This window comes from Apostichopus japonicus, chromosome 18 (assembly GCF_037975245.1).
Source record: "Apostichopus japonicus isolate 1M-3 chromosome 18, ASM3797524v1, whole genome shotgun sequence".
NCBI lineage: Eukaryota > Metazoa > Echinodermata > Holothuroidea > Aspidochirotida > Stichopodidae > Apostichopus > Apostichopus japonicus.
The window spans coordinates 7,242,838-7,257,119 of record NC_092578.1 but is presented as its reverse complement, the minus strand read 5'-3'; the positions used below and the strand labels follow the sequence as shown (position 1 = coordinate 7,257,119).

Genomic DNA, 14,282 nt, shown 5'->3' with positions numbered 1-14,282 from the left:
GGGAAGGGGGGAGGGTAGATTTTATATGTGAAATGGTGTATTCTGAGTCATATTTTAGGCTATAAATGAGTCCATGATTAGGTCTAAACACAAGGTTGTGCTAACTACTAAGTGAATTGTTATGTATGAGAGTGAAAAAACAAAAGGAGGTTGAGGAGGGAGATATTGGGGACACACAGACTACACACAGAGACAATATACAGACACACACACTACACACAGAGACAATATACAGACACACACACTACACACAGAGACAATATACAGACACACACACTACACACAGAGACAATATACAGACACACACACTACACACAGAGACAATATACAGACACACACACTACACACAGAGACAATATACAGACACACACACTACACACAGAGACAATATACAGACACACACACTACACACAGAGACAATATACAGACACTACACACAGAGACCATATACAGACACACAGACTACACACAGAGACAATATACAGACACACACACTACACACAGAGACAATATACAGACACACACACTACACACAGAGACAATATACAGACACACACACTACACACAGAGACAATATACAGACACACACACTACACACAGAGACAATATACAGACACACACTACACACAGAGACAATATACAGACACACACACTACACACAGAGACAATATACAGACACACACACTACACACAGAGACAATATACAGACACACAGACACTACACACAGAGACAATATACAGACACACACACTACACACAGAGACAATATACAGACACTACACACAGAGACCATATACAGACACACACACTACACACAGAGACAATATACAGACACACACACTACACACAGAGACAATATACAGACACACACACTACACACAGAGACAATATACAGACACACACACTACACACAGAGACAATATACAGACACACACACTACACACAGAGACAATATACAGACACACAGACACTACACACAGAGACAATATACAGACACACACACTACACACAGAGACAATATACAGACACTACACACAGAGACCATATACAGACACACAGACTACACACAGAGACAATATACAGACACACACACTACACACAGAGACAATATACAGACACACAAACTACACACAGAGACAATATACAGACACACAGACACTACACACAGAGACAATATACAGACACTACACACAGAGACAATATACAGACACACAGACACTACACACAGAGACAATTTACAGACACACACACTACACACAGAGACAATATACAGACACACACACTACACACAGAGACAACCAAAGAATTGAAAATCAAAGAATCAAGGAATTAAGGAATGTCATCATACTGTCTTTATGACCTTACTAAGAAATTTATTCCAAAATAAAAATTTGATGGAATGTTTGAAAGTCTACAAGGTTAAGATATTCTTGGAAGATAGAAGGGCTAATTTTCTTTCTTTTTTGTTGTCGTTGCTGCTTCCTTACAGAGAATTGTTCCTGCTACCTTTGATCCGAGCCTACGTTCCTTCGGTCATTCGATATCTGGTCTAGTTGATATCGATGCAAACGGTTACACAGACTTGGCCATAGGGTCCTACGAAAGCGGGAGAGCAACAGTATTTTTGTAAGTATGAAACTTAAATGTGTAATCTAACTTGGATACTTGTTTGTTTTGAGTTAAAGCTTTCGTTTAGCATTTTGATATTAAAAATATTGGTCACTTTAAAATCTGTAGGCCATCAATGGTTTTTTATGAAGTGCACATTTTTTTTTTTGTGGAAAGATAAACTACAAGTTTCATTTTTATATAATTTCTTCCCCCCCCCCCACTTGCTGCACCTCACACAGGAAACATCCCTCAACCCCACCCTAACCCGACGACCACCTCCCTAGAACATCTCTATGACCTTTCACTGACACTGTTTTCATCATATTTACGGTGAAGAAGCTATTGTGTGTTGTAAACTTAAACAGTGATTCATTCATTCATTCATTCTTGAGGGAATTCATAGGTAAACTCTTCGCCTATAATGTAAACCTTGACAAAGGTGACTTCATTAATTGATATTTAAGTATAGGGAGCCTAACCTAGCCCTAGGTCTCAACATTTCTCACTTTGTTGTATTACTCCTACAGGAGTAGACCGGTGATTGAGATGGACCCTCGTCTGGAATTCTCTAGAGCCCCCATAGATATCAAGAAAGGAGACTGCGTGCTAGGCGATAAGAGGGTCCCCTGTGTCCAGGCCATCACTTGCTTTAGGTATCGGGGTCACGCGGTACCACCGACCATCCGTGAGTATGACATTCTCGTTCTCTTCGAATACCAGTTCTACGGTCGAGAAGGACAGAGACCCCTGGCATAAGACTAGACCTAGACCTAGCATCTGGGAGGCCTTGGGGTTGCCGGTAATCTGACCTAGTTTCGAATGAGGTGTAACAGAAGTGTTAGACACCACCATCGATCCCAGAAAATACACACACAGCTTGCTACCGTCGGTAATTAGACACTAGTGTATAGTCAGTACATACAGCTGCGGTCAATACCCACAGCACAGTATACAAACGATACAGCGATGGACATCTCATTTCCAGCTAAAGATAACAAGGTATCACGTTTCATTACTGTCTGCATAAGTAGCGACAAGCAGAAAACTTCACTTGCAAGTAACGGAAAGTTAACTTTTCAGAGCGCTGCACGCAGTTTGGGGCGAGTCTTCAATGCCTTTAATTAGATTTTATCTCCAGAATGGTATTAAAATGGGAATGTCAACACTTGCTGTAAATTTTTTCCTTAGCTTTCAACAAAGCTAAAACTTTCAAAATGGATGCTGCAGAAGGTAGGCTACCCTCCAGTAAAAACAATGAACTATTTTAATTCCTTTATTCAAGTTTACTTTTCCATTTTGTTTCCGTCGGAAATCAGCGATCGACTTTACGATAGAGACAGACTGGTACAAGACGCAAAAGGGTCAGCCAGCGAGGTTACAATTTGTCGACGATAGACGACAGCCGATCGGCACTGTCAAAGAGGGCACACTCCAACTCGGAGCCACGGTACAGAAATGTGTGGTCTCAGAAGCCCATATCGACGTAAGTATGTCAAGACTTCACGCTTTCAATTCATTCGTTATGGTTTATCATCTCTTCAGTACATGTGCATGCTGTGGAAAAAAAAAAAAAAAAAATCAGACTCACGATGGACCAGGAGAGATTGAAAGGTCGGTGTTAGATAATGATCGCTGGAGAAATGTTTTCCTTTGTGTAATTTAAATGCTTCTTCATTACAATGCGAGTGATAAAAGAGCGCCCTCAGGTCAGTGTTAGATTATGATTGCTGGAGAAATGTTTTCCTCTGTGTAATTTAAATGCTACTTCATTACCACACATTGGATCCACTATGCCTCTGTACTATGAAGCCTTGTATACTCTTGTAATGAGCCGATAACTGGATATTGCAGTTCATTGCTAGGATTCCAAGTTAATCGTTTGATTTTCAGTAGTATGTATTATGTACTGTCGCATGAATTTGCTGTGACTGGTCGGTTAAGCTCTCAGAGAATGCTTCCACGGTGAAGAGTCGACAACCGTTTTCGTTATTTGTACCTTCTCTTGGGGTTAAAATTCTTGTCTGGGGTGGGGGGGGTGGTGCCTGCCATGTTGTAAATGTGTCATGCGGTATTGCCTCTATAAGAGATTAAAATCTCATAGTTTCCCTTGTTTTTTTCATTGGTGAAATTAGTCGTTTTTAACTCATAACAATTCCAGTAATTTGATTATGGTATTAACTCCCATCATTGTAGCAAAACACAATTTTAAATACCACTAACATCAACTAAAATAAGCATAATTGGGGGGGGGGGGAGATGCACACGACGATCGACTGTCAGCACCCTCTGTTGATTTGCCGGAGAGCCCCCATCGCTCCCGTATGTAACAACACTCAACGAACAGAAATGATCACTTTTAATTTCTCTCCAGGTCGATATGAAAGACTTCCTAAGTCCGATACCGTTTAAGGTTAGTTACACTCTGCGCACATCACACAACCGGCACAGCGAGCCTCTCCTATCCTGCAGGGACGTCTGCCCCATGTTCGACATGTACTCTTCTAACAACGTCACCGAGCTGGTAAGTTTGATCCATCGTCCCGTCCTCTTTATATTATTCTTCTTTCTTCTTTCCATCCCTTGTCTACTAATCCCCTTACATCTATCTCATTGTGTTCACGATGCTCATTAACCTGTCTGCTAATCTGTGTTTTTGTCCCTTCTGTTACTGTTACTTGTCATTTAGCCTTTGAAGAAGATCCTTCTAGGATCGAAACGTCAGGCCAACTTACTTTTACACATTTTATTATTCTTCTTAGCTATGTCATGGTTTTATAACTAGCCAAAGAAGCAATTGCTATGTCAAATGTGACCCTGCTGTTTTATATCGGTGGTTGAAGGTCATTTTGAGGTCAAAGATTGAAGCCCTGGTTAAAAATGCAATAGCTTCAAAAGGTAAAATCTTTAGATGAACTTCCATGTGTGGTCTGTGGATGGACGACTTTATTTCGGGTCCAGTCGGTTTCTCGTAGAAAATGCTGCAGTGAATCCCTATTAAGCTCGTCACTGTTTTGGTTTGTAGACAGTTGGAGGGCAAGTAATCTTCAACTGTTGTTAAGATAAACTTTGTTTAGTCAAGAAATAATAAACTTCCTCAATTTCCGTGAACTCCCTATTTAAAATACACTTAGTACAGCTTTGCTTCAAAGGTTCTTACTTCCTTTAAAATTTGACAGAGAAAGGGGAGGTGCTGTCCGGGTTTAGGAGACGTTGAGGTAGAGATACGAAAATTAAAACCAAATGTAAAATAATGTAAATAATTAAAGGCAATGTTTCCACTTTAGAGGAGAATCAAATTTAGTTGTGAGTTGTCTTTGGAGTTCATGAGTTCATTGTTCATTGACATTTCCCTCTACCACAATCAAAATCCCTCTCCCCCCACCCCACACCCCCCTCCTTCCACAACAGTGTATTTTGTGTTACTCTTTCATTGTTGGGAATTATTCCATCTTTTCGTACTGTCATTGCTTCTCCTTCCTCTAGCAATCAGACGAAACTAAGCATCATACCAGCTTCACTTTTATTGACTATATTCATTGCATCTCAGTGTTATTGGGAAAATGTTTCCATTTATTTACATATTTCTGTTCTTCAACTCTGCAGATCAGTTTTGTCCACAATTGTGGAAATGATTCTATGTGTGAGACAGACTTGCAGTTGAAGGCCAGTATTCATATACCACGGTATGTATACTCAATACGGCTCATCCCATGCTACATACCTACAAAAATAAATACCACATTATGTAATTAACACAACACATATATACCATGCTATGTAGTTAACACAACACTTATATACCATGCTATGTAGTTGATAACACAACACATATATACCATGCTATGTAGTTAACACAATACATATATACCATGCTATGTAGTTAACACAACACATATATATATATATACCATGCTATTTAGTTTACACAACACATATATACCATGCTATATGTAGTTAACACAAGACGTATATATGCAATGCTATGTAGTTAATACAACACATATAAACCATGCTATGTAGTTACTAACACAACACATATATGCCATGCTATATAGTTAACACAACATATACAATGCTATGTACTTAACAGATCACATATATACCCTGCTATGTAATAAATTAATACAATTCATACCCTGGTTTGTGAACACAAGAAAATACCAGAATGTGTCATTAAACACAATACATTCCATGTTGGGTAATTATTCAAACACAACAGTTATCAAGGATCGTCAACATAGCAAATACCAGAATAATAATTAACACAAAACTCATATGATGTTATATAATGCACAGGAAACAACTATATATAGTTAACACAACACATAGCTTTATGTATGTAATGAGATCCTCCTGCAAGCAGAAACTCTCGAAGAAGCCATCATTGGCTATCAAAGCCGCAAGCTGACCGAAGTCAGTCTCTTAGATTCATATTTAACATCCATGATTATGAATTGTCAATTGTTAACAACTCTGTGACTGGACGACATACTTTAATCTTGGAGTGACTCGAACTCGGGACCTTATGATTGAAAGGCACCGGCGTTAACCACTGAGCTAACACTCCTTATGGAGTTAACATGACATATGTCGTTAACACGACATATGTAGTTAACACAACATATGTAGTTAACACGATATGTTACACTACTGTTTTTGGTAACAAGACACATACCTTGTTATGCAGTTAACACAACACATAACTACATGCAGTTACACAAAATAAGTGTTTGTAATTAACGCAACACATAACATGTTAGATAAATATTAACACCACACATACAGCTAAATGCAGTGGTTAAGACAACACATTAAATGTCTGAAATTAAAACAACACATGCCAGTGACACCACGTTATGAACATAAAACAACGCATAGATATACTATTTCACTGAATATTCATATTTGAGAAGCTCAATACAGGGTTTACATACATGACATGTAAAGACCACGATGCACTATTTCACTGAATATTCATATTTGAGAAGCTCCATACAGGGTTTACATACATGACATGTAAAGACCACGATGCACTATTTCACTGAATATTCATATTTGAGAAGCTCAATACAGGGTTTACATACATGACATGTAAAGACAGTGATGCACTATTTCACTGAATATTCATATTTGAAGAAGCTCAATACAGGATTTACAAACATGACATGTAAAAACCATGATGCACTATTTCACTAAATATTCATATTTGAGAAGCTCAATACAGGGTTTACATATATGACATGTAGAGACCATGATGCACTATTTCACTGAATATTCATATTTGAGAAGCTCAACACAGGGTCTACAGGTTTAAATATCAAATGAGGATTGACATCTCTCCAATGTACAGACTATTCCTCTGAGAGAAAAGTGTGTTGTAAGAGTTGAAATCTTGTGGAAATGTCCTTTCTTCCACATGGCTCCTGAAGTACCTCTGAAAAGTAAAAGGGTAGGAAGTATCCCCCATCTTGAAAAGAAATTACATTAGAATAGTTCCCCTCTGGAAGGAACAAATGTAACGGACCGTTATAAGCAGTTACAGATGTCGAGAGGAGGAAGTTGAACGACATGTAATTTGCAGTTCAGTCAGAGTCCAATGTATTAACTCTCTTGTCTTACATGCTTGTGTCAGTTCAAGTTTAAAAGATGATTTGCTGATTTTTGTTAAAATTAATTTGGATAAAAGCTTTGACAAGTTATTGATACAATAAACATTCCAAAGAAAATATAGTCGGTTAACTTGATCTGAAAAAAAACCACTCACTTCCAGGAAGTGAGTCAAGTGCGTCAAGTTTTGATCGGCAGGAGTGTATGTACTGATTTCATGGGTATATATATATCTTCAGGCTCATTGTGTTTGACTAATAGTCATGATTGATATATTTAGGCTTTGAATAGAAAATGATGTCACAATTCCAGGTGTAGCATGATAAGCTAAAGGTGTAATGATACTCACTGGTTGAACTTAAAAACTATTACTTTCTTTTTCTTACTTTCATATTGTTGGTTCAAAAAATTAATATTCTGTATTTGTGTCCCTAACTTTATATCTTCAATGGAATAAAACATGACGTTTATGTCTGTGTGTGTGTGTGCCAATCAATTGATGTTTCAAGATTTCTGGCAGACTTGGACAATTAAATGTGTGTTTATCATGCATAGGATGCATGATGGCTGACAAATTTATCAGTGTTACTAATAAAAGACAGAACTAGTGCTCTTTAAGAAGCCATCAGAAACTGTTTAAAACTATGTTGCCTTGTGGTTTGGGACCATTTTTGTAACACCAACCCGTCTTTCATCATATGTGTGAGGTGGTGGGGGGGGGGGGCGGTTGGGTGTGGGGAAGATTTTGTTTCCATTGTTATAATTAATAATGAATATTATGAATTGGTACAATTTGAGAGATTTATTTTCCGATGCATATATTTGTCAATTCCAGGGGAACAAAATATCTGCCGATAGGCGTAGAAGACCATTTCCTCATCAACGTAGACATCTATAACAACGGAGAGGAGGCTCACCAGGCCAAGGTCAAGATAACCCATTCAAAAGAACTGTCTTTTGTGAACGTCAGGAGTGACATCGTAAGTGGCTTATTTTCCTCTCTGTGTGAAAATCAATTCCCCTCGCTGCTTAAACTTGTCAAAAGGTCAGAAAACATGAAGGGCTTTTTGTAATGGACAGCATGTGTATTGATTATAGTGTTAACCTCAGCTGAGTGAACATTTCCTAGGTGTGAAAGGTCAAGAGGTCAACATGTGTGTGGACTTTTATTAGTCATGAGAAATTGCATAGCAGCAAAATTGCTTTGCTTTGTCAATTGTTGGTGTGTGATTGTCAAACAGATTGTATTTTTTTATATCGTGTCCATCATATAAGTCAAACTCATTTGTGTACAATTTATCTTTTAACTCTTTTGTAATACAACTAAAAAATTAGAAAATAAAGAAATTTTTTTATTTGATATAAATGAATATATTCTGAAGCAAACTATCGATTAATTGTCAGTAATTTGATCCTACGAATGTGAAAAACCCTGTTTGTGAGTTTTGGGAGAAGATAGGTATAGTATTTCTCTATTACAGCTCCATATTTAATGTAAATATAGAGGAAGGCATGTGTGCTAGTTGCTGTAATGACACAGACTGTTTTTCAAGACTTTTCATTTAGACACACCAGCTGGTACATAATGTTACAAATATAGTATGCAAAATTTCTAATACCAGATATGCACTTCGACATATCTTTACAGGGTATTATTACCGAGGTCACTGGTTTTGAATCTGATTCTTGCCAAAAGTTTTTCTTCGCCTCTTTTCCTGTAGTTTATATAACCCCACCCCAATTAGTTCATATAAGCATAAGATGTTATTACAGTAGTGACGTGAGGATCTTTCGGGGAAGTACTGTAGGTTAATGGGACATACAAGTCAACTGCTGCTTTCAGTGGTCTTACATCATTGTATATTTATACATATATGTATGACAGCGTTCTCATTTCTAGAACTCCCGCAAAGATGTATATAAACAAAAGCTGCTCGATGACGGTGATGCTATAGGCAAGGTTCTTTCCTTGCGTAAACATTACTTTACTTCCATAAAAATAATAAATAGACAGAAGGTGAGGGCTCCTCACTTGTAGTGTGCAGTAGTGATATGTTGTGTACCACTGAGGGACATTTATACTAGAGTTGGTACCACCTGAGACATAGCTCCAACAATGTGTTAAGGTCAATAGCTTGAGGGACACCAATAGGCAGGCAGGTAGTTTTAAGAGCTAGATGAGGTCTTGTACAATCACCTTATATCTAAGTCAAGGTATATTCCCCACCCTCATCACTCCCTCCTCCACCTTCCCACCCAATGAAAATAATCCCCCAGCTTACCCATTGAATAGTACATTCACCTTACCCGTGAAAAGAAACTCCTTACCCCTCCTATCCCCTCCCACCCCCTCCCCACATAGGAGCAGTCATTCTGTTACACATATAAATGGTGCATTTACTGTTAAAAAAAATGAGGGGGGGGGGGAGTGGGAGGACTAACTTTATCCACTTTACCTTCTCCCGATGTTTTTCATAATTTACATATCTTTCATATCTCTCTATATCATAGTCCAGGGAGGCCCTGGTACTATGTAACCCAGAGAAAAGTGAAAATGAGACCTACATTATGTGTGATGTTGACAATCCCATGCCTGCATTTGGACGGGTAAGGACTACCACTCGTTGTATTTCTAACCTTTAAGCATGTGGTAATAGTCATGTATACTTTGTTTTACAGAATGTAAAAAGTAGTCAAGTAATTATTCTTCAGTATGTTGGCCATGTCCTATGTGTCCTTGAACATTCATTAATCAATAATAATTCCTAGATTGTATAGGACAACAAAAAAATGTTCACCTTCACAATAGTTATATAAGAAAATCAATAACATCCTGTTTACATTTGAGTTTCCACACATTTTCTCTCTGTTTTTGAATCAAACGTCGTCCGTCATTCCAGCGCAACTATGTCATTTGTCTTCTCCCAACAGAGTAGATTTACGGTCAAAGTGGGCATCAGAACATTACACCCGGATACAGAATTTCTCAATGTCTTCGTGGAGGCCATGACGTCTAGCACCGAACACAACACCACGTTAACGGACAATACTCAGGTGCTCTTGATCCAGACCAAGATCGAGGCCGATGTAGTGGTCAGAGGGTGAGTCAAACTTTGTAGTCGGAAGGTAGAGGGTGTAGATCGCTGGTCAAATCTCTCTGGGAACTGAACATCACCTAGATGAGAAGCTTGAAAGTCAGTCGGTCCTTTACTTGTAGTTGTATTTAAGTGAACCATGGGCAAGAGGTGGCCAGCAAACGACTCCCTTGGTTGTCATGTTTGGTTGTTTGACGTCCCTAACGATTAACTTTTCCATCCAGTATAAGTTTGGAGTTTTTTGTTCATTTTTGACTCCAGCCACATGACGTAATGCAGATTTTATTGGAAGCAACATTGTGATGTGTGCTGGCCAGCAGAGTATATCTCAGTTAAGACAGGAGTACGGTTTCGCCAGATTGTGTAAAAATTCAACTCAGAATAAAGCTTTTAAAACGAGATTTGTATTAAAGCCCTATCCACTTATAAACATGTGTCTGCATTGAATAAAGACGCCTCTGGTCATCAAGCGTTTTCTAATCTTTTCTTGCGAGGCCCCAAATTTTTTCGTTGTGTTTGCCTTCGGGATAGAACTTTTCCTGTTTATGCTCCAAAAATATGGATATTGGGCTGCTGGACCGTGTAACAAACGGTCAGTCTTCTTGAAAGTCCACCTGTTACAGGAGGCATATCATCAGCTGACGACTAATTTGTGCTTCAGCACCCTGCAACATTTATATTTTGGTGCTTTGTAAATACCATTGATTGATTGACTGATGGCTTTTGTAATGCTGTTTTGTTTGCTATAAACCAGTAATCTGTTTCCGCTTTTGTAATTTCCACCCTCAGAGTCGCGAGGCCAGAAAGTCTTTTATACGACTCCGATAAGGCCGGGGATGATAGCAGCAATGATAGGGAACAATACGATGTCAGTCCCGGTATAGACTTCGACCCGATGAACGAAAGCATTTCTCTCAGTGAAATGAAAGAGATAGATTCCAGCCAGATTGGACCTCACTTTCAGCATGTCTATGATGTGAGTTTGACATATTGAATATTGTACTGAACATAAATCAAATATATGTGCGTAGATGTAGTATTTATCACAAGATATGTCGGTTTGAATTGAAAATGAGCTAAACTGATACAGGCGCGTAGCCAAGGGGGGGGGGGCAAAGGGGGCAGCGGCCCCTCCCCCCCTTGAGCATGTTTTAAAATTTTTTTTAATGTTTTATCGCTAGTAATTTCAAAAGAGAGAATGCTAAGATGCAACTTAAAAGGCCTGGGAAGTGCCATTTCCAGCGATCTGGGAGGCGTTTTCAGCCAAAAGTTTCTTGTGCACTTCGCGCCAACTATATGGTGGCGCTACGCTTAGATAGTTTGCAAAGCCGTATCTTCGGCTCTGATAGTTTGCCTACATTTTCGCCCCTCCCTTGGCAAATTCCTGGCTGTGCACCTGAACTGATATAGTGAAAAGAAGGGTGGTGGTGTGGGGAGGGGGGGATGTCTGGAGGTTGGGGAGGGGAGATAAAGGGTAAGAACCTGGTGACTGTTTGATGTTAATAGTATATCGGGTAATATGTGTCTTTCAGTAAAGAACCTGATTGTTGCAGAAATGTAAAGATTTATAACATGTGTTGCTGAAGGTGTTTTCATTGCTTTATGATAAATAAAATTCTGTAACCCCTCAACTTGCTTGGCAGGCTACATTACACTATTGCTATTCCCTTAAATGTGCACACGATGTGTTTACTTTTGTGTTAAAATAGAATCCTACAATTTTGTTTTTCAATGACCCAGTTAAAAATTGATATAAAATTGTACAGCTGCTTCTCAGATAACTTGTACCAGATAGTAGAGGGATGTAAATGATGTATCCATGTGAGGTGGTGGCTGTTTTTTTTATACTTTTTTTACTGTTTATGCATCATGATAACATCTCGTTTGATTTGATAAACATCAACAAACCTATTATAATTGGTTTATTTGGCTTACAAACTTGGTAGGTTCTCTTCCTTAACAGGATGTGACCCAGAAATATCTATTGGCAGCAGGAGCCTGGAAAGTTTGGAAAAATTTAGTTCAAAGTTAAAAACAGAAAGTGGATGATTTTGGTCATCTAAAACTAGACTAATCATTAATATTGTCTGTGTCTGTCTGGGATATGTCAAGCCTTGTAATCATGTGTATAATATTTGTTTTAAGATAATCAGAGATGGGTGGCATGATGAAGGACCTAAATATGTTGGTTTCCTGTTTAACCTACTTTTAGAAAGCGAGATTTTTACAGGGCTTCTCTGTTTAATTTGAGTTACTTCATCTAGAGTTCCTCTTCTAAGTAGCAAAAAATATCTTGTTTTGTCAGTTGAGAAATGTCCTTCTTGTTTCAAGTATAACTTACAAAAGGAAAAACTAAACAACGGATATTAATTAGAGTATCAGGTGATAGTGGAAACGCAAATGTAAACACAAATAATATTTAGGAAGGCTTGAGAGTATCTCCAGCATTATTCTCTTTTGTGGTGGGGATGGAAGGGGGGGGTGGCATGGAGCACAAGAGGGGGGGGACAAGTCTTCATAACGGGGGGATTAAATTTGTAAGGATGTCATGTCAGATTTGACCTATGAACCCTAGTTCCTATGTGGAAAATATTGTAGAAGTGGAAACAGGAAGAAATGTCTTAGTTTAAGATGGTGCATTCCAAATTAATAATAAACATTAACCCAGATACTACATCACTCTGTGCCATGGTGTTGATGGTCGGCTACTTTAATACAGCGTAAAATGAGACTCTAAAATGCGGTGCACCCTGTACGGTTCTCTGTCCTACTCGGCAGTAATCATGTAGTTTGTACGGAACTTAATCGTCTGGGATACGTTCGTAGGTTTCCTCGAAGATGCCAATCTTTGTGTTTTGCTTATAGAAGATGACTTTTGGTAGTTTTGGAATTTAGAATTTTGTGTTGTGTTTTTGGGGTTTGGTTGGCTCTTTCTGTTTCGTAGCACTAACCCACTGCGCAACTGTTAATAATGAGAAATAATGTGGTTCTGTAACCGTTGAGAAATAATCCTTTTGGCATATCTGGTTTTGAATCCTAGATCGACCAGAGCTGGTTCGTTTAGAGTTGCGTTGGTAATCGTAATCTGGAGCCTGGTTCTGTTTACGGTGGTTTATTTTAAGACTTTGGACGTTAGTTAATGGAATGAAATATATCAATTAAAGGACAAGAAAGCCAACGGTCGAACATGTGTCTTGAATTTTTAATTTTCAGGTTCGGAATCTTGGGCCGAGCAGTCTTCCTCTTATGAGTACTGTTAACATATCTTTCCCTTGGAAGACTAGAGAGGGCAAAATGTTGACTTACATCGAAGACATCAGGGTAAGTTACCATTCTGACACTTCGTTAATAACTTTCATAAAAGTTTGTCAATTTTCAAATTTGATCACAAGTTTGTCCTCGACTATCGCAAGGTGACTGAAAGGGTCACGATTCGAGAGGGAGTATGTACCTCATCACCAATGCGAGGGGTAGGCATTCCCTTGAACATTTAATAATGATTATTATAAAACCCAAAATAAAGATGTTAAATCCATCATTGTGAAACTGATATTTGTGAGTATAGAGAAATTCTATCTACTAATGTGAGTTATGATGACTGATTCACCACATCTTAACTTGACAAATGTTTCCAAGCCACATGAGTGATTAGGTAGGGTTACTTTACAGGAACTATTCCTCTTTTTGACCTTGAAAGGCCCTCCCCCCCCCCTGTTGCTTTGAAAATTGTAAAGTTACAACCCAGCAGCAGGTAGACAAGACTGAAAGATTTGATCTATCTGTCACTCAAAATCAAGTCAAGACATCGTTTTTACCTCCCCCCCAAGCCATGAAAGAGAAGGATAGTTTCTAAAAGTGAATTCTGAAAGGAAGTCATGGACTCTTCTAATGTTCCTCTGGTTGGCAGTGAAAACGAATCTCATAACCGAGACATTCTAAATCAAGATACAACCTTGGGAAGTGATCCGT

General features: G+C 38.5%; 1 protein-coding gene across 6 annotated transcripts in view; it reads left to right on the top strand.

The window, feature by feature from the left end:
- Positions 1-14,282, top strand: part of LOC139958593 (integrin alpha-9-like) — a 64,149-nt gene that overhangs the window by 43,621 nt on the left and 6,246 nt on the right. For all 6 annotated transcript variants that reach the window (XM_071955754.1, XM_071955756.1, XM_071955755.1 and 3 more), the window contains 10 exons: positions 1,490-1,626; positions 2,139-2,296; positions 2,928-3,094; positions 3,983-4,132; positions 5,215-5,294; positions 8,054-8,198; positions 9,730-9,825; positions 10,150-10,319; positions 11,103-11,289; positions 13,527-13,634. In XM_071955754.1, coding sequence (XP_071811855.1) covers positions 1,490-1,626; positions 2,139-2,296; positions 2,928-3,094; positions 3,983-4,132; positions 5,215-5,294; positions 8,054-8,198; positions 9,730-9,825; positions 10,150-10,319; positions 11,103-11,289; positions 13,527-13,634 — 1,398 coding nt within the window. The remainder of the gene's footprint in view (positions 1-1,489; positions 1,627-2,138; positions 2,297-2,927; positions 3,095-3,982; positions 4,133-5,214; positions 5,295-8,053; positions 8,199-9,729; positions 9,826-10,149; positions 10,320-11,102; positions 11,290-13,526; positions 13,635-14,282) is intronic.